This window comes from Pleurodeles waltl, chromosome 8, assembly GCF_031143425.1.
Source record: "Pleurodeles waltl isolate 20211129_DDA chromosome 8, aPleWal1.hap1.20221129, whole genome shotgun sequence".
In the NCBI taxonomy this organism is placed as follows: domain Eukaryota; kingdom Metazoa; phylum Chordata; class Amphibia; order Caudata; family Salamandridae; genus Pleurodeles; species Pleurodeles waltl.
Genome location: NC_090447.1, coordinates 1,353,580,435 through 1,353,607,325, shown reverse-complemented (window position 1 = coordinate 1,353,607,325; position 26,891 = coordinate 1,353,580,435). Strand labels below are relative to the sequence as shown.

Here is a 26,891-nt window from a genome sequence, read left to right as displayed (position 1 = left end):
ACAACCTAGGTTGGTGAATTGGACAAAGGCCTGTCAGAAAGCCTTTGATTCTCTGAAGGAAGCCATGTGCACGGCCCCCGTGCTCAAGGCCCCTGACTACTCCCAGGAATTTATTGTGCAGACAGACGCTTCAGAGCATGGCATAGGGGCTGTTCTAGCACAGCTGAATGAGGAGGGCTCAGACCAACCAGTAGTCTTTATTAGCAGAAGACTATTACCACGGGAACAAAGGTGGAGTGCTATTGAGAGAGAAGCATTTGCTGTGGTCTGGGCACTGAAGAAGCTAAGACCCTACCTGTTTGGGACTCACTTCCGGGTTCAGACAGACCGCAGGCCCCTCAGATGGCTCATGCAGATGAGGGGTGAGAATCCAAAACTACAGGGGATGGACTTTACGGTGGACCATCGCCTAGGGGTTGACCACACCAATGCTGATGGTCTCTCCAGATGCTTCCGCCTTAGCGATGAGAGCTCCCAGGAGGTCGGGTAGCTCTCCCCACTTTCAGCTGGGAGGGACACATGTTAGACCTGACATGCCTTAGGGTGGTCACCCCTAACTGTGTGCCTGCCTCCCTCCACTTTTTGGACCCTGTTTTGCTGGCTTTTAGACTCTGCGCACTTTACCACTGCTAACCAGTGCTAAAGTGCATATGCTCTCTCCCTTTTTAAACATGGTAACTTTGGATCATACCTGATTGGACTATTTAATTTACTTATAAGTCCCTAGTAACGTGCACTATATGTGCCTAGGGCCTGTAGATTAAATGCCACTAGTGGGCCTGCAGCACTGGTTGTGCCACCCACTTAAGTAGCCCCCTTAACCTTGTCTCAGGCTTGCCATTGCAAGGCCTGTGTGTGCAGTTTCACTGCCACTTCGACTTGGCATTTAAAAGTACTTGCCAAGCCTAGAACTCCCCTTTTTCTACATATAAGTCACCCATAATGTGTGCCCTAGGTAACCCCTAGAGCAGGGTGCTGTGTGGGTAAAAGGCAGGACATGTACCTGTGTAGTTATATGTCCTGGTAGTGTAAAACTCCTAAATTCGTTTTTACACTACTGTGAGGCCTGCTCCCTTCATAGGCTAACATTGGGGCTGCCCTCATACATTGTTGAAGTGGCAGCTGCTGATCTAAAAGGAGCAGGAAGGTCATATTTAGTATGGCCAGAATGGTAATACAAAATCCTGCTTTAATATTACTCTTCTAGAAATGCCACTTTTAGAAAGTGAGCATTTCTTTGCACTTAAATCTTTCTGTGCCTTACAATCCACATCTGGCTGGGATTGGTTGACAGCTCCTTGTGCATTCACTCAGACACACCCCAAACACAGGGTACTCAGCCTCACTTGCATACATCTGCATTTTGAATGGGTCTTCCTGGGCTGGGAGGGTGGAGGGCCTGCTCTCACACAAAGGACTGCCACATCCCCTTCTGGGACCCTGACAGACAGGATTGAACTGAAAGGGGACCTGGTGCACTTCTTAGCCACTCTTTGAAGTCTCCCCCACTTCAAAGGCACATTTGGGTATAAAACAGGGCCTCTGCCATATCTCATCAGACACTTGCTGGAGAAGAAACCTGAACCAGAAACTACATCCTGCCAAGAAGAACTGCCTGGCTGCTAAAAGGACTCACCTGTCTGCTTTTCTACAAAGGACTGCTGTCTTGCTGTTGGCCTGCTGCCTTGCTGAACTCTTATCTGGCTGTGAAAGTACTCTCCAAGGGCTTGGATAGAGCTTGCCTCCTGTTTCCTGAAGTCTCAGGACCAAAAAGACTTCTCTTTTTCACTTGGACGCTTCGTGTGCCGAAATTTTCGACACACAGCTTGTTCCGCAGCGAGAAAAACGCCGCACACCGACGCTGATCGACACGACGCCTTCGGGGCGACCGGAACTTCGACGCACGGCCTCGCAAGGACAATGCCGCCTGACTTCCAGAGGAGAAATCGACGCGACGCCTGCCGTGAGAGCGAAACTTCGACGCACAGTCCCGCGCAGCCAGAAAACAAGCAGGAGAATCCACGCACAGACCCGGGACATCTGGTAATCCCCGCGACCCATAGAAAGAGACTGTCCGCATGCCGTAAAACGATGCACGACTTCCCCGCGTGAAAAATAACGACGCAAGTCCGTGTGTGCTGGGGAGAAATCCACACACACACTATTTTTCCACGTATCTCTTCTTCTGCGGCCCTTTGAGGAGATTTTCCACTCCAAACCAGGTACTTTGTGCTGAAAGACACTTTGTTTGCTTTTTAAAGACTTAAGACACTTTATATCACTTTTCAGTGATATCTTTACAAATTCACATTGCAACTTTATTCGTTTTGACCTACAATTATCCTGATAAATATTATATATTTTTCTAAACACTGTGTGGTGTATTTTTGTGGTGCTATGTGGTGGTATTGTATGATTTATTGCACAAATACTTTACACATTGCCTTCTAAGTTAAGCCTGACTGCTCGTGCCAAGCTACCAGAGGGTGGGCACAGGCTAATTTTGGATTGTGTGTGACTTACCCTGGCTAGAGTGAGGGTTCTTGCTTGGACAGAGGGTAACCTGACTGCCAACCAAAACCCCATTTCTAACACTATCCAACAGGATACTTTCCTCAGTTATCTTGTGTAGGTCTTGTGCTGAAGGTGAGCTACATAATGTCCATGGTGCAGGTCATTAATGCAGTTAAACCATGTCCATTGGACCTTGGTGACTAATCTGTGACCCTCACAAGAATGCTTCAGCTTCTTTCTACTCATTGCTCTCTATCTGAAAGATCGAATTTTCCCAAAATTAAAACTTAATCAGGAGCTCTGCCTCAGTGCTTAATTTGAACCAATTGTCGCAGGTGGGGGCACTGTCACCTATTTTTGGGGACTGGCACTTATTTATCTCGATTAGTCTTTTACTGAGACCAAGAGACGGAAAAATAAAAAAAGAAGCGAATGGACAGAGGAAGCTAAAGACATAAATCCGTCACAGAGGGAGAAAGCTGGAACCTCCAAAACTGAGATAAAGGCAAATGGAGTGTCAGTTACTGAGTTAAAGATGAATGAGGTGAATGTAGGACTACACAGCTTTGGAATTCTGAGTGTGCACGTTTAATGGCACTAGCCCTGTTTTAGGGCAGAACTTTGGGCACCTACACTTTTTCATTTACAAATTAAGCACTGCTCTGCCTGCCATTAACTCTACTCCTGCTCAATCTGTCTTTCTCTGATAGCGGGTGGTGCAGAGGGAAAAGGTAAACCAAAGTATTCCTTACAATAGCCACTAGAGGGTTAAAAAGTCCTTCCCACGAGTCATCCCCTGTACATTTCTTCCTTCTCCTCCAGACGTATCTGTCATTGAGTGAGGTAGATAGTCATGTGTGTCAGTGTGCCATACAGTGCCAGCTGATTATTGCTGAAGATAAAGGATAAGTGCACCAAATGTTGGATGAGCTCACCTGCTGCAATTATTGACTGGGTAGTATAGATACTGGGGAAGAGGAAACCTACACATGGAGAAGACTGAAATCTCACCAACCGATGCAAAAATACCTACAATGCAGACACTTATTAACATCTAGTGGATACATTGCAATGCAATCAGACTATGCTGTTTTCTACTAATCGTACCAGTGCTGGAATTAAAAGCTCGAAATTGCCTATTTCAATAGATCACACCATGATTTCCAATGATCAGATGTATTTTCTTGTTTTTCTACCTACATTCAACTTTTTAGAAATAAATAATGTATTTCTTTTTCGCTGCTACGCTTGGATATTTACTCAGCACCAGCATATCATCTTCAACTACAGGGCTCCAATTTATGTACCTGTCTCACAACAGAATGCAGCACCCAAAGTTGCTATGCTGAGCTGCGTTACACACTTTTCGCTGGTGCATAATCAGGCAGCCAAGCCCACACACATTCTTTTGCACCTTGGTGCAAGTGTGTATGCATGAGTCTAGGCTAGGTTATGCAGTAGAAGGGTTTCCTTCTAGTGCAAAATATTATCCGTAGAAAAGCTGTAAAACTTTTCCTACTTTGTATGTGTGCTTTACAGTGCAGCACACATGCAAAGTCAGAAAATAAAGGAGAAATAAAAGTATTTCTCCTTTTAACATCTGCTTTCAAGTGCCACTACTTTTGGTGCAAAGATCCATGTACTACTGTTAGTAGAAAGGGCTTTGCTTCAAAAACCATAAGTGGTTGCACAGGAACGCACATTTACCACTCATGGGATGCACCCTTCATGTAGAGGAACGCAAAACAGCATTGCCCTGGTTTGTAAATCTCAAAAATGATTTTGCATCAGGTCTGTGCTAAAAAAAGTAATGCAAACTTGACATAAATCCTTAGTCAATCTACCCCCTTGTTTGAAAAGATACCTTCTCATGTTCTTTATATCTTAAACCTTCCAGAACCTTACTAGACATTTTAAAATCTTGGCAATAAATGGAGTCTAATTCTTGATTAGTTAGACCCACCCCTCCCAAAACATCTTCTTTCAATGAACATGACCGAGCCCAATAACGCTTTCTCTTTCAATGAATAGAACATAGCCCATTACTTTTCCCCCTTTCAACTGAAGAGAGCCTAGCTATGCATTTGTATTTTGCTTTGAAGAACAAAGCCACTCTCCTGCCCAATTTTAGAGAGATAGCAATTTCCAGAGAGGTACGCCGATGACTCTTTTCTTTAATGCAACAAAGTTCTCAAACTATGTCAATACCACCATGATGTTTTGAAGTCTATGCTATTGAGTGTGATGTACCTCAAGGCTCCTCCCTTTCAGAAATGCCTTTCAATATCAACATCTAGACCCAGCTACTGAGATCTTACACATTTATGGTTCTGAACTCATAAGAATCAATTGATCATGGTCCTTGATCCTAGAGCACTCAAGTACATCTGCAACTTAACTCAAAGCCTGATAAGGGTTTGCACTTGGGTGCGTCAAAATCTTCTAAAACTGAGTGCAAATAAAACTGCGATGTTGATGGTAGGCATGGACATAGGTCACCAGAAAGACTGTATTTGCCCATCGCCAAAACCGGAAGTCAAAATTCATTAAGTCATCCTCAGCTTGCTTCCATGTTCTAAGGCTCTTAGGGACAATTCCCCCTTTACTACCACAAGAGACTTTGGGCCAGACTTGGAGTTTGGTGGACTGCTACTCCTTCACAAATGTGATGGATATCATGTGTGCCTTATTAAAAATTCCATAGGATACAAGACACTTACAATGTGGCAGACTGGATATCTGCCACATTTGTGATGGAGTAACCCTTCTGCCAAACTCTGAATCAAGATTTTGGGCTAAAGTAACCTCTACGTGTATGTTCTCATGTTTAAGCTACTGTAACATTCTTTATCTTGGGCTACCTAATGCCACCATTGCCAAAGAGCAAAGGACACAAAACTTTACAGCCCGCAGAGGAGGCAGAAGCCTGAGAAAATTCAGTCATGTAACTCGAGCCAGAATAAACCTCCACTGGCTTCCAGTGAAGCAGAGTATGAGCATGAAAGCACAAGGTTTTCGATTAAACTTGCAGGCCTGCATTTGTGACCACTTTAGTCACTACAATATCCATAAGCCCCAATGATCTCGCTCCCATCAGCTACTCAGGGTTTCATGTATCAGGTGCAACAGTGCAGGCAGTCGCTCATTTCACTTTCTAGCTCGGTCTTTAGTTGTGCTTACATTTTTCTTTTAGAAATGCTACCAAAACAGCATTTTACTGATGAAGAACTGTTAGACTTTTCATCCTTGGCGTGGTCTCCCTTAACTGTTTGCCTCTGTTTCCCAGGTTGTTGATGTGTGCTGGACTCTGTTTTTGCTGTTTTTGTTTCTCTGGGCACTATACCACTGCTAACCAGAGCTAAAGTGCAAGCGCTCCCATACAAAATGTGTATGTAATTGGTTCATCCATGATTGGTATATTTGAGTTACTAGTAAGTCCCTAGTACAGTGCACTAGAGGTGCCCAGGGCCTGTAAATCAAATGCTACTAGTGGGCCTGCAGCACTGGTTGTGCCACCCACATACATAGCCCTGTAATCATGTCTCAGACCTGCCACTGCAGTGTCTGTGTGGGCAGTTTTAAACTGTAAATTCGACTTGGCAAGTGTACCCACTCGCCAGGCCTACACCTTCCCTTTTCTTACATGTAATACACCCCTAAGGTAGGCCCTAGGTAGCCCCAAGGGCAGGGTGCAGTGTATGGTTAAGGTAGGACATATAGTAATGTGTTTTATATGTCCTGACAGTGAAATATTGCTAAATTTGTTTTTCAGTGTTGCAAGGCCTGTCCCTCTCATAGGTCAACATGGGGACTACCTTTAAATATGATTAAAATGTAGATTCCCTTTAGGAGCGGATAGACATGTGGAGTTTGGGGACTCTGAGCTCACAATCTAAAAATACATCTTTTAGTAAAGTAGATTTTAAGATTGTGTGTTTGAAAATGCCACTTTTAGAAAGTGAGCATTTTACTGCTTAAACCATTTCTGTGACTCTGCCTGTTTGTGGATTCCCTGTCTGGGTCGGTTTGACAGTTGGGCTGGTTGCACCTCTCACTAGACTAGACAGTGACACAAAGGGAGCTGGGGTGCAGTCTGCATTTCCTGATGAGCCACCTGTGTTAGGAGGGAATGGAGGAGTGGTCACTCACAACTGAAAGAGCTGTGACTGCCCTCACACAATGCAGTCTCCAAACCCCTGGTCTGTGGCTGGGGCCTGGACTGGGCAAGACAGGACTTCACAAACAAGATAAACTTTTCTTTGAAGTAAGCCTACTTCAAAGGGCAAAATGGGTATAAGAAGGGCACCCCAAACCACAGACTTTAGAACACTTCTGGAAACCAAGAGGAACCTCTGCCTGGGGAAGAGCTGAAGAGCTGAGGAGGAAGAGCAGCCCTGCCTGTGACTGTGCTTTGTGGAGCTATCCTGCAGTTGCTGCTTCTGCCTGTGCTAGAGGACAAAGACTGGACTTTGTGCTGCCTTCCTTCTTGTGAAGAACTCTCCAAGGGCTTGATTTAGAGCTTGCCTCCTGTTGTTTGAAGTCTCAGGGACAGCAAAAACTTCTCTCTGCCAGCACCTGGAGCCTCTGGAGAGACTCCTACTCTCCCACGTGGTGCCCATCCAGTTCCTGGGACCCTGGAAGGAGAAGCTGGCAGGCCAAGAGTGAGAACTCCACATACCGACCACTGTGCAGGGAAAAGATCCACGCGACTCTGATCTGCAGCAAAAACAATTACGTGCCGCCGGCTTTGCAGCTGAAAATTGACGCTCGTCTGCAACGCAACCGGAAGACCAACGCCCGCGGCTGGAGAAACGACTAACAGCATCACTGATGGAGGCTGGTGAGATCACAACCTGGGCTGCGTGGTTTTCGGATCATCGTGCAGCAGAATTTCTGACGCAAACATCGCTGGGTGTGTAAAAACGACGCAAGACCTGCCCAGATCCGAGAGTGTGATTCGAATCAACGCATCGCTCTCCTGCGGAGAGAAGAAACGATGCACACCGACTCGACTGAAAGAGAAACGATGCAAGATCTCGATGGTGAGTGAAATCGGTGCATCGCAAGCCCTTTTTGACTCACACTCGCCCTTGCAGTGTTAGTTTTGACGTACCCAGGTACATTTCCACGCTAACAACGTTAGCGTTGTGTTTAAAATTACATGAAGACTCTTTTTGGTTTTTAATTGATGACTTGTGTATTGTGGATTTTTGTCGTTTTGGTCTTGTTTTGTTTAGATACATATTTTCTATTTTTCTAAACCTGTGTTGTTTCATTTTGTAGTGTTTTCATTAAGTTACTGTGTGTGCTGGTACAAACACTTTACACCTAGCACTCTGAAGTTAAGCCTACTGCTCGTGCCAAGCTACCAAGGGGGTAAGCAGGGGTTAGCTGAGGGTGATTCTCTTTTAACCTGACTAGAGTGAGGGTCCTTGCTTGGACAGGGTGTAACCTGACTGCCAACCAAAGACCCCATTTCCAACAAGAACTGTATGCCATTTCCTTTTTAGGTTGAGTGCTCCAGCGCTTCTGGTATGTTATTATCTATTCTATGAGCTTCAACCATGCCCATCACTTTCATTTGTTAGTGGGCTTGCGTTTCAAAATTCCCTTAATTTTCTTTGTTAAAGGCATGCATACGTCATATGTTTTCCGGTGTTTAGCCCTTCTCGAGAGCACCGTCCAACTACTGTTAACATACACAGCGTCCATGTTTTATGGATGGTTTGTGGACTACATTTTTACTTTTAGCTTGACCTTCTTTCGATTGCTAGCATTAGAGCAGTTTCTATAACTAACAATTATTTTTTATTGTTAATTTTTTAAGTCACGCTCATGGCGTTTACAATTGTAAACAGCGGGAACTCGATCAGAAGTATTGGAGCGCTTCATGCAAATTGCTCCAATACTGCCGATCGAGTTTCCGCTGTATAGAAATTGAAAGCGCTATGAGGGAGACTAAAAAACAAGAGATAAAATGACAAGTAACCAGTAGTTGTCAAAGCACTCCAATACTGCTGATCGAGTTCTCGCAGAACTCAATCAGCAGTATCGGAGCGATTTGCATAACTACAAGTTACTTGGCAGTTTCTTTTGTTTTTTTTAGTCATGTTCATAGCGGTTTTATTTTTTATACAGCGGGAACTCGATCATCGGTATTGGAGCACATCATGCAAATCGCTCCAACACTGCTGATCAATTTACCCTGTTTAAAAATTGAAAGCACCATGAGCGCAACTAAAAAACAAAAGATACAATGACAAGTAACTGGTAGTTATACGTATTGCTCCAATACTGCTGATGGAGTTCCCGGGCACAATGGATTTCTCCAGTTAGAGCAAAATGGTGCTCTCTGTTCTCTAGAGCCAAACTCTCTGGTGATACATATGGGTGGAGTAACTATACACTGCAGCCCACATATGATATTTCCCTTCCCCTGGAGGGTTAATTTCATGCACCAACTTGCCATAGCCTTACTGAGAAAGTTAAGCTAATTTGATACAACCAATTTCAAAGCATATGTTAAGCAGAAAACGTATATGTGCTGTGAGACTGAATGCAATAGCATAATCATACGATGAGCAAAACAAAGAAGAAAAAGTGAGGACACTCCAAAATTATGCCATTCAAGTGCTGTGAAGCTGAACTTGAGTTGATGCATCCTCTCCCCAATTATGCAGTATTGTTGTATCTCAAAATCTTATGAAGAGGTGAAATGGACATTGTTTTCTCCCATTATTTAACTATAACTAGAATAGGAAGATACTCACAGATAATTGAAAACTTGTGGGCTTGAGAAGTGACACGGAAGAATTATTAGGTAAACCCTGTCTTGAAACTTTGCACATTCATAGCTCTGCATTAGAAATGTGAAAACTGATTTTTGGTCCTGCAATCTGAGGGCTGGACTTTGCATGGGCATTTGCGGGCAAGGTTTGGTGGCCATCCGTGCTGCTGGCTGATGAGAGGTGTGCCTAAACAAGCCTCTGTACTGTGGGTTTGTGAGGTATACTCAGAGTTTCCAAGAGGATCGGCTAGGTGGTTGTTGCTAGTGGGATGACAATGGATTTGGACACAGGTACCTACCGTATGTCCTCTAGGAAAGGCGTCTAATTGATCCTGCTTTCTGTCATAGCAACATTGCAGCTGTCAAAAGGTACTCAGGAGCAACCTGTGCAGGTAATTTATGCCAATAACATAGTGCTAGCCTTGTCTGTGTTTCACAATATATATATAAATATATATTTGCAGAATGCTTGATGGATCTGTCGTTCTCTTTTTCTTTCAGACCTGGCCATCTCAAGGGCAACATGAATAGCTGGACCAGCCCAAAAGAGTGCTTTACATTGCATAATATGTAGCAATGACAACGGAACTAAATGGCAGTCGGGTCCCCCTTGCCTTTTTCAATTTCTGTTAAACTGTGGACCCACCCAGTGAAAATTGTGAACTGGTTATATTAGGGCAAATGTGCGAACATTGAAATAAACATAATACTTAACAAACACATATATTCATACTAGTTACCATATAGAGCTTGAATTCCTTCCACGTCATCATCGGAAAGAGAGAAGTCTGTTGAGCCAGAAAATGAATACACAGGATACATCAGGGCTTCTGGGTTATTGGAGTGATCCAGACCCAGCACATGACCAAACTCATGAGCTGCCACAGCAAATAGATTGTATCCTGCAACAGAGCAAAACAGGAGCATGGCACATTGAGTACATATCCAGTTCTTTTCAAACCAAGCTGTTTTATCCTTGTTTAAATTTCCTTACCGGAACCTCTGCGAGTTTTTGTGCCTTTTGATGCTAAGAAATATGCCTTTTCTTTATTACCTTAGATCATATATTCCCTCCTATACCTGGAAGTGACAAAAGTAAATACTATGTGCAACCTAGTTCATCAGCATGTTGCTGATTTTAAAATGAAGAAGAAATCACACATATTATAGATGGAGGGTCACCAACGAAATTCAAGAAAATGTAAAGTCATCTAAGTATGTTGCTCCAATGCAGCTTTTATTAACTTCAATATACCAAGTGAAACTAGCCATTGAGTTTCATTGCCTATTCGTGATCGTCATCGGGGCACTGCAATCAAATCCATACTTTCCGTAACCATGACAAGCCTTTCTGCCAAGCTCTGCAACCACTCAATGAGATGCCATAGAAAGCTACCAGGTGCCTTGGTTGGGAGCACGACATAATGAGACACAAGGGACAAGGGGGAGGTGTGGTTGCCTTTGGCTCGCTGTTCTGGTTGGATGACATTAGAAGAAATGACATACTTCAGGCCTGTTGGCAAACACAAATGCTATAAAAAAGTCTCGAAGTTGTAAACAAATAGCATCATTTTCCACACTAACAAAAATCATGGAGCCAGTTAAAGGTTCTGAAATACTAAGATTAAACCAAAGAGTCATTTTAGCATCCTTTTCCCTTTTTCATGGAAAATTCCAAAGATTTGAAAAGACAGCATTTTAGAGTATGGAATGTAGTACTCCTGTGGTTTATCTACAGATTGTTACATACTATTGGTATTCCCCCCAAAGCATTTACAATTAAATAAAATTAGAATATTCATAAACAGCAGAAATCAAAAGGACTGTGCCCTCTTTTCACTTTTACTTATACGGAATTCAATATTTCAGGGCCTATTCAAAAGGCATGTAACAGTATGTTAAAGAGTGCTCTTGTAGTGCTACCTTCTGTGCTCATGAATCAGCACCAAAATATCCCCAGTAATACTGAATATTGTCATGGACATGATGGGCTAAATATAACCATCTTTCTTATGTTTACACAGATTGTATGTCAGAATATCCGATACGGAAATATCATCTGCCACAAATGTAATGTCCTAAGTATTGTTTAAAAAATTGTCCAACGAGCATTGATTTTCTATTATAAACTCCAACTGCGCAAATGTTCTGCAGAAGATATTTAGGGTGCAGAAATTATAATGATATTCTGACAATGACATTTTGGTGCCAACCGATTGGATGTGCCCAGCCACTGTCAAAAACAATTGAACCCAAGTGATGGCTCCTAACGAGTGAGGTAGACAAAAATCCTTTCCTTTAGGTGGTTCCAAATAGGCTGTAACATGTTGTGCAGACCTCTTTTTTAAGTCCTTTCACAACCCTACAGCTGTATCCAACTACAGCCCAGTGTATTACTGTCATTGATCCCTACGGTAACAGAAATAGACGCTTACTTAAACATATTTGTTCATCTACAAAAAAAAACGATGTATTCCGCTCAGGTCACTGAAAGATTTGGTCACACGTACACAGACAATGTTATCATGTATGCTACCATATGTGTCCTGAGTGACATGTTCCATGGGCTAGGCAAGAGCTGTGGTACTTGTAAAACTAACGGTGGTCTTATAAACGTCAGAAGTAGTACTTAGATGTGCAAATGGAAAGGTAAAGAAAGGCAGGGGGTCACTATGTAAAATAAATGGGGCAGAACAAGAAAATGTTGGCTTTAAACAAATGAATTAGTTCTATTAATGAAGAACTATTGAAAGTCTATAGTTAACTAACTGATTTCAGACTTAAAAAACAGTGTTTGCAGAGTGAGAGATAATCCATGAATGTTTTTTGATGCGTGACCTGACTGAGGTTATTTTGGTGGAAAATTACAGTAAATGTGAAAGAAACTGACAATAAATCTGATCTTCACCTTCACGAGTCAATTACAACTCTTCCTGGAAGGATTGTGATTTTACTCTTATAAAGGTGAACATCGAAGCTTGCTAGCTGCTCCTGCACCAAATCCAGATTACCCCCCATGCAATCTATGTGCAGGTAAAACACTCACTGCAGAAACAAGGGGGCACATTTACTGAACAAAGTGGTGCAGCACAGCAAACAAAGCTGCTGCTTTGTACTGGGGGAAACAGAGCAGTGCAGAGAAAAAGCTACTATGACATGGTGCCCCAGTGTGGGCGTTCCTTAATACTGCCTATCACCGTGCCCATGCCTTTGACCCATAACGAGGTGTGTTTGGTGTGTAGCATATGTTTTGTACTAGAAGAGTATCCTCCCAGGATAAATTACTATCCTTATACTGGCTTTAAACCTTTTCACACTTTGAATGTGTGCACTGCAATGCAGCACACATGCAATGTCTGAACTGTTAGGAGAAATAAAAACATTTTTCCTTGTTAGCACCTGCCTCAAAGAGGGGTTATTTTGTGGCACAAAGGATGTCTATCTATGTTAGTAGATAGGGATTTTCTTTATAAACCGTAAGTAGTAGTATGGGAAATAGCATGAGAACGCCCATGTATGACCCATGTGACGTCCCTTTGAAGCAAAGTAGTGGAAAGTGGTGCAAAGCGCTATTTGTTTTACTTGAAGGTTACTTTCCTGTGCAGGTTGAATGTAATTGCATTATCAACACCTTGTGCCAGTTTGCATCACTTTTTGTGATTTTGCAGAGTGTTCATTAATCTACCCCTAAACGATTTGTCACATATTTATTTATTTTTGTGGGGTCAAGCTTATAAATACAACTTTCTTGTATCCTCTTCATTAACGAGATTTTGAGCAGAATCACTGGGATTATGTGGCAGTGGATAACCAAACCACGTTGCATTGTTGACTAAATGAAGCATTAAGAAAAGGCAAATTATACGATATTATGTGGTTCATTCTGTGGCTGAGTTATCCCAACATTTTATCATTTAAATGCCTGTTAATAGAAAAGCAATCCCTGTGTTGTTTTAAGAAGGACAAGTATACACAGACCTGCCAACTCACACGGTGCCACTGTGTGACACACGGTATTGCCTCCCTTCACATGATCTCCCAGTGAGGAGCCAATATCACACAGTGGCAGGAAAAACAAACTGAAAACCACTGCAAACAGTGGTTTTCAGCTCGTTTTTGGAGGCTTTTAACTGCTGATGTACATTAATGGGTGTGAAAACACTTCACAACATCTGCAGCAGCCTCAGCAAGCTTTTGGAGTTTTTTTTTATAGAGAAGAGGGTTTGGGGCCAGGGTGGGGGTAAAAGTGTCTCTTAGGTCACGCCCCCTTCAAGACCTCATCCCTTCCTCACACTATGAAATTTTTGGTGAATTTGGCAGGTCTGTATACACATTCACCAGATCCTATTGGAAATATTATTTACCACCAAATAATGATTTTGTTCTGCAAGGCAGAACAGGAACAACATTTTATTAACACTATTCCTTCTAACTCCAAGAGTAAAATAATTTGTGTAAAGTTTGCAATGCAGCTATTTGCACAGAACAAGCTTTCCTGTGCCTCATTCATTCTGAATATCCCTGTCATGTTTTACAACTGGTCTTAAATTGTGGTTACTCTCTGACCACACTGCAGTCCTCTGTTTATACATAGAACTCTGTGCCAACACTATGGCCCTCTTTCTAGAAATTTTCTCTGTATATTTACATTTAGAAACAGCCTTGCAGAACAAATTTCACACTGTATGTATATAAAGTAAGAGGCATATTTAAAAAACATGACGCTGCAAACAGTGCAGTGGCACTTTTTTTCTTGCGCCCCTTAGCGCCCTCTTAATGCCCCCATATGTGTGCTGTATTTAAAATGCAGTGCACCATGGTGATAGTTAGGGGACTAGTGTCAGAATTTTTTACGCTAGTCTGACGCTTTGCAGGATTAGCGTAAAAAATTCTGACGTGAATCCTGCAAAGCACCCAGAGGCCCATTATAACCAATGGAAGCCTCCTTTTGACACCTGCTCTGAGCAGGCATTAAAACTGCCGAAAAAATGGTGCAAGGAAATCTCTTAGATTTCCTTGCGCCATTTTTTTGCCCCTCCCCCCAAATGGGGGAACACCTCCTTTGCATACATTATGCCTGGTGCAGGCATAATGTGGCGCAAAGGCTTACAAAGTGGCACAATGCATGCATTGCGCTACTTTGTATATATGGCACAACATTTTTGGCTTTCCAACTCCGCAGTAACTTTATAAAAAATGACGCTAATGTGGCATTTGAATGGTGCTAGGGGCTCTTAAATATGCCTCCAAGTGTCTCGCTGGGAAACACTATAGAATTCAAGATCAAACTCTAAAATGAGATGTAAAATCTTTGGGATTTTTGTGTCCTCTGAATACCCTGTTGAAATAAGTAAATGCTTTTTAGAACACCGTAGTGTAACATAAATTGGCACAAAGAATGGATCAGAACATCTTGAATCATTTCTACCCTGCTCAATGTACATTTAAATATATCTGTGGCCTTTTCTTACCGCAGACAAAGCCCCCTCTGTAATCCATTATGTGGGGTGTTAATATGAAAATTAACCTTTCAAACTGTCCAGCACTGTGCTGCACCACGTGTGGCACTCTGAAGACGTGTGATCTTTTTGAGCTAGAATCAAATGATTATTGTGGAAATTTGCAAAATATGCAGCTGAGGGTAGAACATGCGCCAAGTTGAGTGAACTCAAAGTATTGTGTCATTCATCACACTCACATACTCGTGTTTTACTGTGGCCCTTCCTGTCACGCAGCAGATCTTTACACAAATGTCAAAGTGATGTGCAAGCAATGGTGATCTTATTGCTAGCCTTTCTGTGTCCAAAATTGATATTTTTTGTGCTCCGAGATAAATCTATTGCCTCTGATGACGCAGAAAAAGAAGGACCTACATATATTCATATATCATGTAACAAAATCGTATAAGGTAGTGTGATTTTAGCAAAGAAAAATAATGTACGTGGGAAATTGTGCCCACGGAGTAGTTTGCCATTATTATAAACAAGTTTAATTAATCATGAAGAATTGAAAAATGTAGTAATCCGTCATAATTGCAAATGTATTCTATGATTTTTCTTGATTGAAACTGTTATATGTTTAGCTTAAATTTAGTAGAGGCTTTGGCCTAGTCACCTGGTCTCAAATTTAACTACGTGGTTTTCACTTTTACTAACAAAGACATTATTCTGTATTTTTCTAGTAGAGATGACTAATACACTTATCTCCAAGGTTTCGTGCTAGGCCGGTTTCATCCCCTTTGAAACAAGGTCAGCTCCAGCAGGTGCAGACAATAAAGGTTCTAAGATAAAATTAATTGGCAAACTTTGTTGCAACTTGTGTTCCAAGGCTCCAAGGATAATGTATGCATAAATGAATACTAGGAGAAAGACACTATTCATTGGTCAAATTGAAGCCACCCTATGAACCCCCCCAATGGAAGACCCTGAAGAATTTGGAATGTTTCTTACTTAAACCCACCGGACAAAGAGAAGTCAGCCATTTTCTACGATGCCATTTTGAAGTCTGATCCAAGACCCCATCTTAGACGACATCTTGATGCCCTTTTCTCTATTCCAGAGAAAGAGACTATAAGAATTCTCACCCTAGAGACTTTAACTTTAATTTGCCCCGTCTTGCCCATGCAGTACCTTTGCCCCATTCTCCTTGCTGCTGAAGGAAATTTGCCCTTAACTCTGCCCCTTTGAAATCTGCCCCATGCTGATCGAACCGGTACCTGAAGGATGAAGATTTTGAATGCTGATTGTATTTGGTAATTATGAAAGGATAATCATATTATGCATTGTGTTTTTCCTTTAGGTACCAACTGCTATTTTGATAGGGCCCAAGCTAGAAGTTTTCCAAATTTGTGTTGACTAAATTCGTTTTGCATGAAGCCCCACATGCCAATGCTAATTAGAGGTTAGTCGAGGTATTCACTTGACGCACCATGTTAAATTGAAATATTGTTATGCTGACCGATGTATGCAATTAGTCAAATTCAGTTACTCATATTAGTGATTTGCATTGCTATAACCAAGTGTATTATAATTCAGATTTTCCATAGATTGCGTTTCTTCCGCCGTTATGGACAGCTAGTAATGTTCGTATACATATATCATTTGATTTTGAGACTCATATATATTGTGTTAGCTTTGTTAATATAGGGAAATAAACTCATTAACTTTTTATAAACTGGTGTGGTAATTCATGACTGAAAGGTCATGTTGCGTCAAAATACCGACTGTTGTTGATTGCTAATGTGTTATTTTGATCTAGTAATAGAGTATTGGGTATCGACTACAATAGTTATTGATTATTGGTTTAAGTGATCCGACTATTCTAGGATGAGGAGAGCCCAACTCGGCTAAAAGGTTCACCGACCTCCAGCGTGTCCAGGTACAAGTAATTTATAAGGGCTGGGCGCGTTATCACCTCCAAGCCGCCTTCTTTTCTTCCCTGCATCCCACCCTATCCCTTCTGCAGCCTCACTTTCTATGTCCATTTAAATTACCTCTCAAACATCAGTGAGCTGAACCACGGAACGTCCTGCACCGCCTCATCTTGCTCTGTTGGTGCCGATTAACCAATTAAACAGCTTGCTTTCCTGGCGACAGCCAGCAGCACAGATGCGGCCTCTTCGCTGCTCCTCTTGGTGCTTCACGGATATTCAACTATTTTTCTCCCACATTACCTGGCCTCAACCTTCCTCGTACAGCGGTCATCACAGCGTTTGATTGCTTAGAGTGAGACCTTGTTTACGGTGCTCCATATGGTATGATGGGTTAGGTAAAATGTTTATATGCTAGGTCCAGATGAAGACAAATAATCAGCTGTCATCTGAAATATCAGTTCCTACAAAGCTCTGACAGGACTGTCCACTATCAACGTTACTTTTCGCATTAGAGATCATGGGAGTGCTCTGAGAAAAAAATATGTGGACAGTCAGTTGCGGTTTGGGCATCAGAAAATCTTAGTATCATTTTATGCTTTTGGCATAATGTAAAATGTCAGGGAGCCAGGAAAGAACCTAGGCCATATAATACAAGAAATCACTGGATTCAAGTAAAATTTCAGTCTATGGATAACCTGGACCAAATCCCGAAAACGCCATGGATGGAGGCCAACCTGACGTTCTCCTTTAAACTCCCTCGAGGTGCAAAGAAGATCCATTTAGATATTTGGGTTATTTGAGGATGCTGTTCGCCGAAAAAGTGACAGGTATTGCTAGAGAGATGGATAAACCTCCCCTTGCACATGGCAGACAGAAATGCCTTCTTAAAGACAGTGCTCCCGCCTAGGCTTAGATGTGTGTTTGCGGATGATCTGAATGCATTGAACAAGGCCTCTTTTAAGACTGTGCATGGTGTTAAAAAACTTGTCTGGGAAGGGCAGCAACCCAGATTGCGCTGGGAGACAATGCCACCCTGCCACCCCCTTTGACCAAGGGGGACTCACTGTACCAAATATATAGCTATCTACTTTGCACCACAGGTGCATTTCATATTATATTGGTGGCATTTGGTAATGCCCGTCCTGCGCATTGTAGTGGAGCAGGGTTTGGTGGCGCCGACTCTGGTAACAACAACTCTGGCTGGTCCACGCATGCACTCTAGAGGATGTGTGGTCACAGTTGATTATTCTTGTTGGGCATGAAGGAGAATGGCAGCGTAGGATTAAAGGAAGTGTACTCACCAGAAAGTCCTCTGGTGAGAAGTCTTCCAATTGCCTAATTTTGGGAACCTATAGCCGAATAGTAAATTTATATCCTTCCCACACTATGAGCTGCTAGGAGATCTTACATCCGCAGATATTTTTCTGTATTGCAGAGTCTGCTACACACTGATGAAATCCCATGTACATTATCCAGCTGAACCCCTGAATGACATATGCTTACACAGATATTTTGAAGTGCTGTTCCCAGGGGATTAATTTCTCTTAGTTAAAATGGTATTCAGAATGCGGGTCATTGCTAGCCAGACGCAACTGGGGCACAGATTTAGGGACACGTCTTGCTTATGAGCAATGGAAGTACTGCTGTGTACAGACTACATAACTATCGTACAATAACAAACACTGAATATTGCATTAAAAGATCCTACATAGACCCTACTATTCACCGCTAAAACAAAAGTATATTGGTTACGATATAGATGAAGGTTCGTGAAGAACTAAACATCCAACAACAGATTTCATACATTTAACATGGACTTGGTCCATGCTTCCAGTATACTTGGATGCACTGTAAGAGATGGCTATTGGCGCCACAGCGTTTTGGAAAGGATTTTCCAGTGGCAGTGGCAACCCAGAAATACGCGGCACTGGCTCTGCTAGAAGCCAAAAAGAGAGCAGCTATGAGATGATTCAAGGGTCTGGTCAAAATGGCTATGGGTTTGGTATACTGTAATAAAGTGGCAGATACATACAAAATGTTTCTACTACAGACAGCACGCCACAAGGACATTGTGGAGTCATTTCACAGCTAGCTGGAGAGCAGGGTGGGTATTAGCTAACCCTTTGACATGTTGAGCACTATTGAGAATAATGGCGCACACCTATGTATTGGTTGTATTTGTCATATCTAAACGTTTTGATTGCGGTAGCGGCGAAGGATCGAATGAGGAATTGTGTTTAGCAATGACAATAGAGGACGAGAACTAAAACATACTGATTATCTGCAACGTGTAATGGCTGTACTATCATTGAAAATGTTTGAAAAACAAATAAAAAGATATGGAAACTTTGGGGCCTGTATTCAAAAAATATTTGGGAACTTCTTCGTGCATTATGCACATCCAAGCAAACAAGATGCTGAACTGAGCAAGACGTCTTACTAAAAATTACTTGAATTTTTATTGTTTATGCTGTAAGCAGAAAAGCAAGCTAAGAACAGAAGTTGCTCATAAATGTTGGCAGGGTCTGGGCCATGGGAGTTATCAACACTTCTCCATGTCCATCTAATTTCCACAAAAAGATGCATATACATATGTGTGCACCTTGGACCTGCATTTACCTCCGTTGCAGGTGCTGACCACGTGCAAAAGACACAAGGCAAATAGGGTAAATCTTTGATAGTTCAATTTTCTAATTGTATCTGTCCGTTTTTTATTGCTATAATCAACTGTCCCTGCTGAATTGTTGCTGGCTATATCTAGGACTCCTGCCTGCTTTGCATGGTCCCATACAATACTCGAGCATAGGTAAATCCTTACGTTCAGTATTACTAGCCGATTGCATTGATCAAAATAGAAATATCCATTTTACAGGTTGTGTTCTATAACAGTGGTTCCCAACCTGTAGTCCGGAGACTGCTGGGGGTCTGCGAAGCCTCCTCAGGGAGTCCGCTACTGCTTAGAAATGTAAATGATATTAACAGATTAGGCCCCCAACTTTCAGTAATGACTCAGTGGGGGGGGGGGTCCCCAGATTCCAATAATGATTCAGTGGGGGTCCCTGGGCTCCGGTAATGATAAAGAGGGGGTCCACAGAAGTCAAAGGTTTGGGAACCACTGCTCTATAAGATCCAGCCTCTGAAATTCACTCTAAACACCCCTGTTTGGTTTGGTGTGGTTTGGTTTGGTTGGTTTGGTTTGGTTGGTTTAGTTAACTACTTGTAATGTGCATCAAGGATAGCTTCAATGTGCAACACACAACACAACAACTCATCAAAATCAGCAACAACCAAGCAGGGGCAGACAAAACATCCAACAAGCCACATCAAAAAGATTGATCCATACTGAAACAAATCCTGAAATCTTCCAAAGAATTCCAATCTCTCACCAATGAAGAAATCCAGGTACTACTAAAAGAAGATAGGTCTTCAAATGTTTTTGAACAACTGAGAGGGTTGTCTGGGATCACAAAGACCTATTCAATTAATTTCAAAGCTTAGCTTAAACAATTTTAAGCACCCCGTCTCAGATATAACCTTGGAATAGCTTGCTGGACGTAACTGTGTTAAGGGATGTTGCCTCATGACATGACCATGCAAGTTGGGGAATGGGCAGTGTATTTTGACATCAGCAGGCATCTGCCTTCCACGTCACCCCATCCCCACTCTCCCACCAACGTGACAGATGGAAGTAAATGCATAGTTATCATGTGCACACCTAATACTTAGATATGTGGAATGGCAGCTCACCAGGAAAGATTTTCTGCCAACTACTCTGTGTTCCCACAAAAAGCAAGACTCCACTGTGTACAGGGCACCTGCATCTGACTGGTAGCTTCCCAGTTCTAAGATACTCAGATTGCACTTCCCGGCCTTGCCTCCAGGAGTTTGTGATACAAACTCTAAATATCTTACTCAGTATAGAATGTTGCACATGAAGTGATACAGTATGGCAAAACTGAAGAAACGCCATCTACATTAGACCACATTTAAAATGGAGACTTAGTGTAATTTTAAAAAAGCAGTAGCCTGAAAGACTGGCTTGAGGGTTAACATAAACAGCTAACAAAAACAGGCTGTGGGACGTCTTCTTGTGCATTCTAAGTTTTGTAACTATGAAGAACTCTGCTTGTTTTATTGATATTTGTTGTATAAAATTATTAAGCAATCTGGACACCGATGGAGATCCTTCTAAGAAACTTTCATTTCAACCTACAATATGACTTCTCCCTCGCCAGCGTAACTGCAACTGACGCGAGTTCAAACTACACATTCCTCATCTCCCGAACTCTATTCCATCATAAATATAACACATCCTTCTCCTTTAACAACAACAACATATTATAAAAAAAATAACTTACAAGAAAAATATAGCTATATATATGCATACATATTATTATTATTATTATTTTTTAGATGACTTGAATGTTACAAATATACAAAAATGAATAATTGAAGAACAACTGGAACCTTTGCATAAACCATGAATAAATTATAGAATACACACCATTTTACTTTACTTGTTCCCTTGCATAATCTTGAAATAAGCTGGTGGTCTCCTGTCTCTTGGCACTTTGCACCTTGTTTTCCTAATCACCTCTACCCTCGTACTAGTTTCATTTCCACATAGGTGGGCACCTGTTCCAAGTCATCCAAAGCTTCACACTTTCATCTCAGGCACCTCTTCTAGCTCCTCCAATGCCCTATTCTCATTTATCAACATGAATCCGCTACTACCGTCGCCACTATATACGTCAACACTTCCATCCCTTCCTTTTCTTTGATACAGAGCCACTCTCCTTTTGTTCCACTTATCACCGTTTTCAAGAGCCACATTATTCAACCTGCCAACATGACTTCTCCCTCGCCAGCTTAACAGCAACTGACGCGAGTTCAAACTCCACATTCCACATCTCCCGAAGCCCATTACGTCATAAGTACAACAATATTGTTTTCCAGTTTTGTAACCGAGCTAAGGAAGCCTGTTTATTGCATGACGGTGGGCTTGGCCTGGTCACTCCCGTGGGGGTCCAGGGCAGAGGCATAAGCCTGAGCCCACTTCCCTAAAAGATTCAGCCTTGTATAGGTAGTCCAGGCCCTATGTACTTTGCTCAGTCAAACTTCCCCCCACTGTGCACAGTCTGTTCCTCAAACTGCCCATTGTCACATACACCTTCCCTATCTCCATAAACAGCCCCTTCTCCCCATACTGCCCTTCTGAATGCACTGTCCTCACAATGCCACACCACACAATGTCCATGCTCACAAACAGTGACCTGCCGCCACTTCACACTGCCATTACCACAAACATTACTGCTACAGCCCGGACAGAGATCTCGCCCTTCATAGATTTGTGCACCTACCCATTCACCTAGCCATCCTTCCTGCACATTCATGCGCCTTTTCATCCATGCTCCCCGTCACTCATTCATCTATCCATGCATTCAGCCAGTCACCCTTTTATGCATCAATACACTTCTAAATCCAACTATTAACTCATTGTTGAGTTCACTCACTTACCCATCCACACAACCTCACACACAAACGGACCAATCATTTGAGAAGCAATGTCATAAAAAAGAGTCCTGTTGACTTTGTAAATAGTTATTATTTGCACAGCTATGTTTCTCCGTCATACAACTATTGCAATATGAAAAATGAATCAAAGACGTCATGTACTAAGGTGCTGTCACTTAGCAGTCTGTGTTTTTTTCACACCAACTACTTTACGACCCCACCTTTATTTTTGCATTATGACTGATGTACTCATCAGCTTCCTCACAAATTGCCCAATTGCAGGAAGTTGCAGCAAAAACTCCTGCATCATAAATATTTATGCGGCAGGAGCCCTTTGGTGATTCCCTGTGAATGGTTGCGCATGGAGGGACGAAGTTCTGAGAGAAACAGTAGATCTTCATTCCTGCATTTGCATTCCGTTAGTGTCAACATTCTATAGAAGGCCACGTCCTTTAAAATATTATGGGCTGCTTTTCTAGAAGAAAGCTGCCATGTCATTCAGTGAATGACATCAGGGGATTCTAGCCATGGTCTCCCGTCTCCTCCTCCCAATGATAAATGCTCACATTCACGTGGTGGAAACTTTCACTTTGCCAGTGAGATACCATTTCATTTGGCGAGTAGATTTCAGATGAACTATTCGTGTCGGCAAATGTGGTCAACAATCGTTGCTACATCCACTACGATTCATTGGGAGTAAGTATAGACCCGTCTTCCTACTAAATTATAATCCGTTGCAAAGGACATTTTACGAGATCGAAATTGATTCCAAGCTCGCAATATGTCCATTTTACACTGTGAGTTTCCTTTTTTTGTAGTTGCAAAACCTCTGATTTTCCAATCACAAAATGTATAAACATAAATAGTACATGGGGCCTCAAATTCCACTAAAAAGCAAACCTCACAGAAAAATATCCTTGATAAACAGTACACTACCCAAAACTGCCCGCAGAGCAAAGTAAATGAAGGAGCAACAACGGCATGAAGGAAATATACAAATTATCAGAGCCAAACAAAAATTGCAATCAGTCGAAAACATAATATTCAACAGCAAACTGTAAAAAACACAGAAACAAATCAGAACAGAACACAAAGAATACATTATGCAACTCGTCTAAAATACAAATCTGAATAACTTGCTCACAGTCCTTGCACAGTGTCTCAACCCATTTACAAGCACACGAGGCAAAACCATGCGGCGCTCAAAACACAACCCAGTGGCAAGCAAGTAAAAGGATCTCTCAGAAGTTATGGTTCAGTCCCTGTCTTGTGTTTATTTACATTTTAATGAACATTAAAGATGGATTATTCTGTAATGATGGAAGAACATAATTGACACAAAAACCTGAATGCGGCATTTCGAAAGGAAGGGACACAATATAGAAGTACATTGGTTTGTAAAAGCACAACTGCAATCCACAAGGCAGCCATTAGTCAATAATGGCCAGTAAGACCTGTATGTCTTAGTTTAAAGCAATGGTTTCCAACCTGTGGTCCGGGGACCCCTGGGAGTCCGCGGACCGTCCTCAGGGAGCCCGCGACTGCTTATAAAATTAAATAATATTAACACATTAGGTCCACAGCTTTTTGTAATGATTCAGTGGGGGGGTCCCTGGATTCCAATAATGATTCAGTGGGGGGTCCCCGGGTTCCTGTAATGATCAATTGGGGGTCCACAGAAGTCAAAAGGTTGGGAATCACTGGTTTGAAGGAAGGTTATATTAGTCTGGAACTATTCTTACTGTTCTTACTGGGCTCAAGCTCATATCTAGGTATGGCCATTCCTTAAATAAAAGTTGGTCACTAGGTAGATCACTTCGGGTCTACCTGAGGCCCATTGATCGGAGTTAGACATTAGGCTCTGGAGAGGAATACATTACCAGAATATATTCAAACGAGAAGGATCACCGATGCTCAATGCATAAAAAATAGACAGACAAGTCTTAGACATCTACTCTAAAATATAGGCTGTCAAAATGTCAACATTAGAGAAACAGATCCTTGCAAAAATGTTGGCATGTTCTAAATTCTCAAATCTATCCAGAGTCACTTTCTACCTATTATGGGACTGGGTTAATTTGCTATTGTAATTGTAATCTTGGTATATTTACAGGCAAATTTGTGATAGTTGGTTTATGTCCAGCTGAAGTTATGAAATACACTACAGGGCTGAGATTTTGGAGTCTGTATTTTTAGTAGATGTTTTCAAAGTCGATCTTGTTCAGTCAACATTTCACTGCGCTACCATCACAAACCTGTGATGCTCCCCGCTTGTGCTGTGTTCCCAGATGGTGAATGTGGGGTTAAGAAAAAGGGCTTGGGGCTTCTATGTGTGATGAGATGGTTAGCTCAAGATGTGACACTAACAGACGCTACAGTCTACATGTACCCAACCTGACGACTGTGTTAGTCATTTTTTTACCAGTGCATACCTGTAGTAGTATTTGTCCAGGTTTCGTCTTCATCAAAATGGGCATCCCCGCCAATGTACTGTCCAGGTGGGAAGGCGTGGGCAAGTATTCCTGAAGGACCATCAAAAGGGAAGAAGTCCCCATGTTCTGAAAGCAAGACAAGGATGTCTGCATTATAGATGGAACTGCAGTGTAGCCTACAATAAACCTTGTCAAACATGCAACAGCAATACATGTCCACCATACCCAGAGAGCCGAAGGAGATCATTATGTCAGCCACACCACTCTCAATCTGGATGAACTCTAGATTCGTCACATCTGCCCACACCTTAAAGGCTTCTTGCATTGCCAGTTCAACCACGGCGTGTGGCAGATCTGGGGTATAATTCACAAGTCTGTGAAATGGAACAAAGTGGATTAGAAACACGACTTACTTTCTACAGAGTGAAAATCTTATTGTAATTACTCTCATTAGATTTATCAAATGACAAGTAAACATGTTGGGTAATAAGTGAGGAGGTGTGTTGTACGATTAAAGTGCACAAATGAGTAGCTTGCACTGAAATTTTGGATTTATCACCACTTCTTGGGCAAAATGTATTACCTCTCTGTGCTTCATTTCCCTTTCCTGGCATAAGGTGGGAACACTTAAATGAAATTCAGCTCATACGAAATATGATACCGCAACAAAATAATTGATAAAAAGTCCTTCAGAGCAGTTTAGTTCTGTGCCACCTGCTAACAGAAATTCGCAAATATTTATACCGTAAAGCGCTGCATTTAACAATGTTGATGTTAAAAGTTTAACGCGCAACACCGAAAGGAAATTGTATTTTTTCATACAGACAACATAACAGCTTGTATTTTCACCTGTATGTTAAATTGACGGTGGGCCATCTCAGATTCCTAGGAAACAAGTTATACTCTGCAACATCGGGGACACCACATCTCGGCTGCCGCATTAGGTTCACTGTTTCTGAGTCCAAATGGCCAGTCGCCACCAAGCCAAAAAAAGACTGCATTTCCCGCAATTCTGGTGTCAGAGGGTCGGTACTCCTCTTCTGTACACCCCACTTCAAGGGACTCTGGTAAAAGTTCTTCAGATAATTCTGGAAGCAGAGAAGGCCATGTTTAGGAAAAAAGGGGGCTCTTTTTTATGCAGCCAGAACAACCGGCGGTTGCATCTGTTCCTTACCTTTGCTAAGTGTAGGTCACTTGCTGTAAAAGAGGCAGGTTGTATAGTGCTGGACGAGGGGACAGGAAATCCTCGTGCAATACTCCACAGAAGGAAGGCCAGTGCCAGCTTCATCATGTCTGAGCCCGGTTTCTAGAGACCTGTTTGGTGTTACTTCACTGTTGGTGTGCTTTCTTTTATAGAGTCAGAGAGTGTGGGATCTTGGTTAAGCTCTTATCTTGTTGAAACTTTCAACTTCCCTCTCTCCAAGGACATATCAGCTGTCATCCCATTCTTTCGCAAGAAGCAAAACCAAAATTTCTGCCTGACATCAGCATGCTGAATGATAGTGCCTGCCTGGCTGCAATAGACAAACTTGGATTTTCATAACTCAACCATTTGAACTAATCACATAGGTCATTAATTTGAAACTGTTCTCAAGGAAGCAGTGATAATGTAATCTCTTGCTCTAAGGTAAAAAGTGCTTCTAGCATCTAAGTCCTTAAATAATAAAGTTACCAGTATCCAGTAATACGTTAATACATGCCCTAAAAGCCTGCCATTGTATGGCCTACGTGATGTGAACTAAATTTCATTGACTGAGGTGAAAACAAGTTGCTCTGGTCTCTAAATACAGGTGCACTGCAATTTTCAGCATGTCTGGTTGTTATGTTCGATGATTAACCAAATCACTTACATTATGGCAACGCCCCACCATCATTGTCATAAAATTACATGTTCTAGAAACGTGTAAATTGGGACAAGCTGTATATTTTTGGAGGCCAAACACCTTTTTGAAGGGGCCACACAACTTACAGCATGCTGAAATAGCAAGCCAATAATTTCAATAATATAGCATGATGAAAATCAGATCCCAAAGAGGAAAAAGACTTACGGCGTCATTACAAGTCTGACAGTCGGACAGGCCGACCGCCAGACTTGCAGCGAGTAGGCCACCGCATAGCTGGTGGCCTCCCCACCAGACCCATTACAAGGTTTGCACTGGGCTTCCACCACGCTGCCCAGTGGAAACTGTGTGGCGTCATTGGTCTCGGCTCCCAATGCTGTTGCATGGGGGCTCCCAGCACCATCAGAATGCGCACTGTAGGGACCCCGCCA

At 42.2% G+C, this 26,891-nt stretch overlaps 1 protein-coding gene across 1 annotated transcript in view; it reads right to left on the bottom strand.

Annotated features, from left to right (window-relative positions):
• The window catches only part of LOC138249224 (collagenase 3-like), a 34,794-nt gene extending 8,867 nt beyond the window's left edge, over positions 1-25,927 (bottom strand). Inside the window, exons 1-5 of the mRNA XM_069203200.1 lie at positions 25,794-25,927; positions 25,469-25,707; positions 24,845-24,993; positions 24,620-24,745; positions 10,042-10,203 (exon numbers count right to left, since the gene is read on the bottom strand). Of these exons, the coding sequence (XP_069059301.1) occupies positions 10,042-10,203; positions 24,620-24,745; positions 24,845-24,993; positions 25,469-25,707; positions 25,794-25,910 (793 nt within the window). The 5' untranslated portion in view covers positions 25,911-25,927. The remainder of the gene's footprint in view (positions 1-10,041; positions 10,204-24,619; positions 24,746-24,844; positions 24,994-25,468; positions 25,708-25,793) is intronic.
• Between the last annotated feature and the right edge of the window lie 964 nt (positions 25,928-26,891).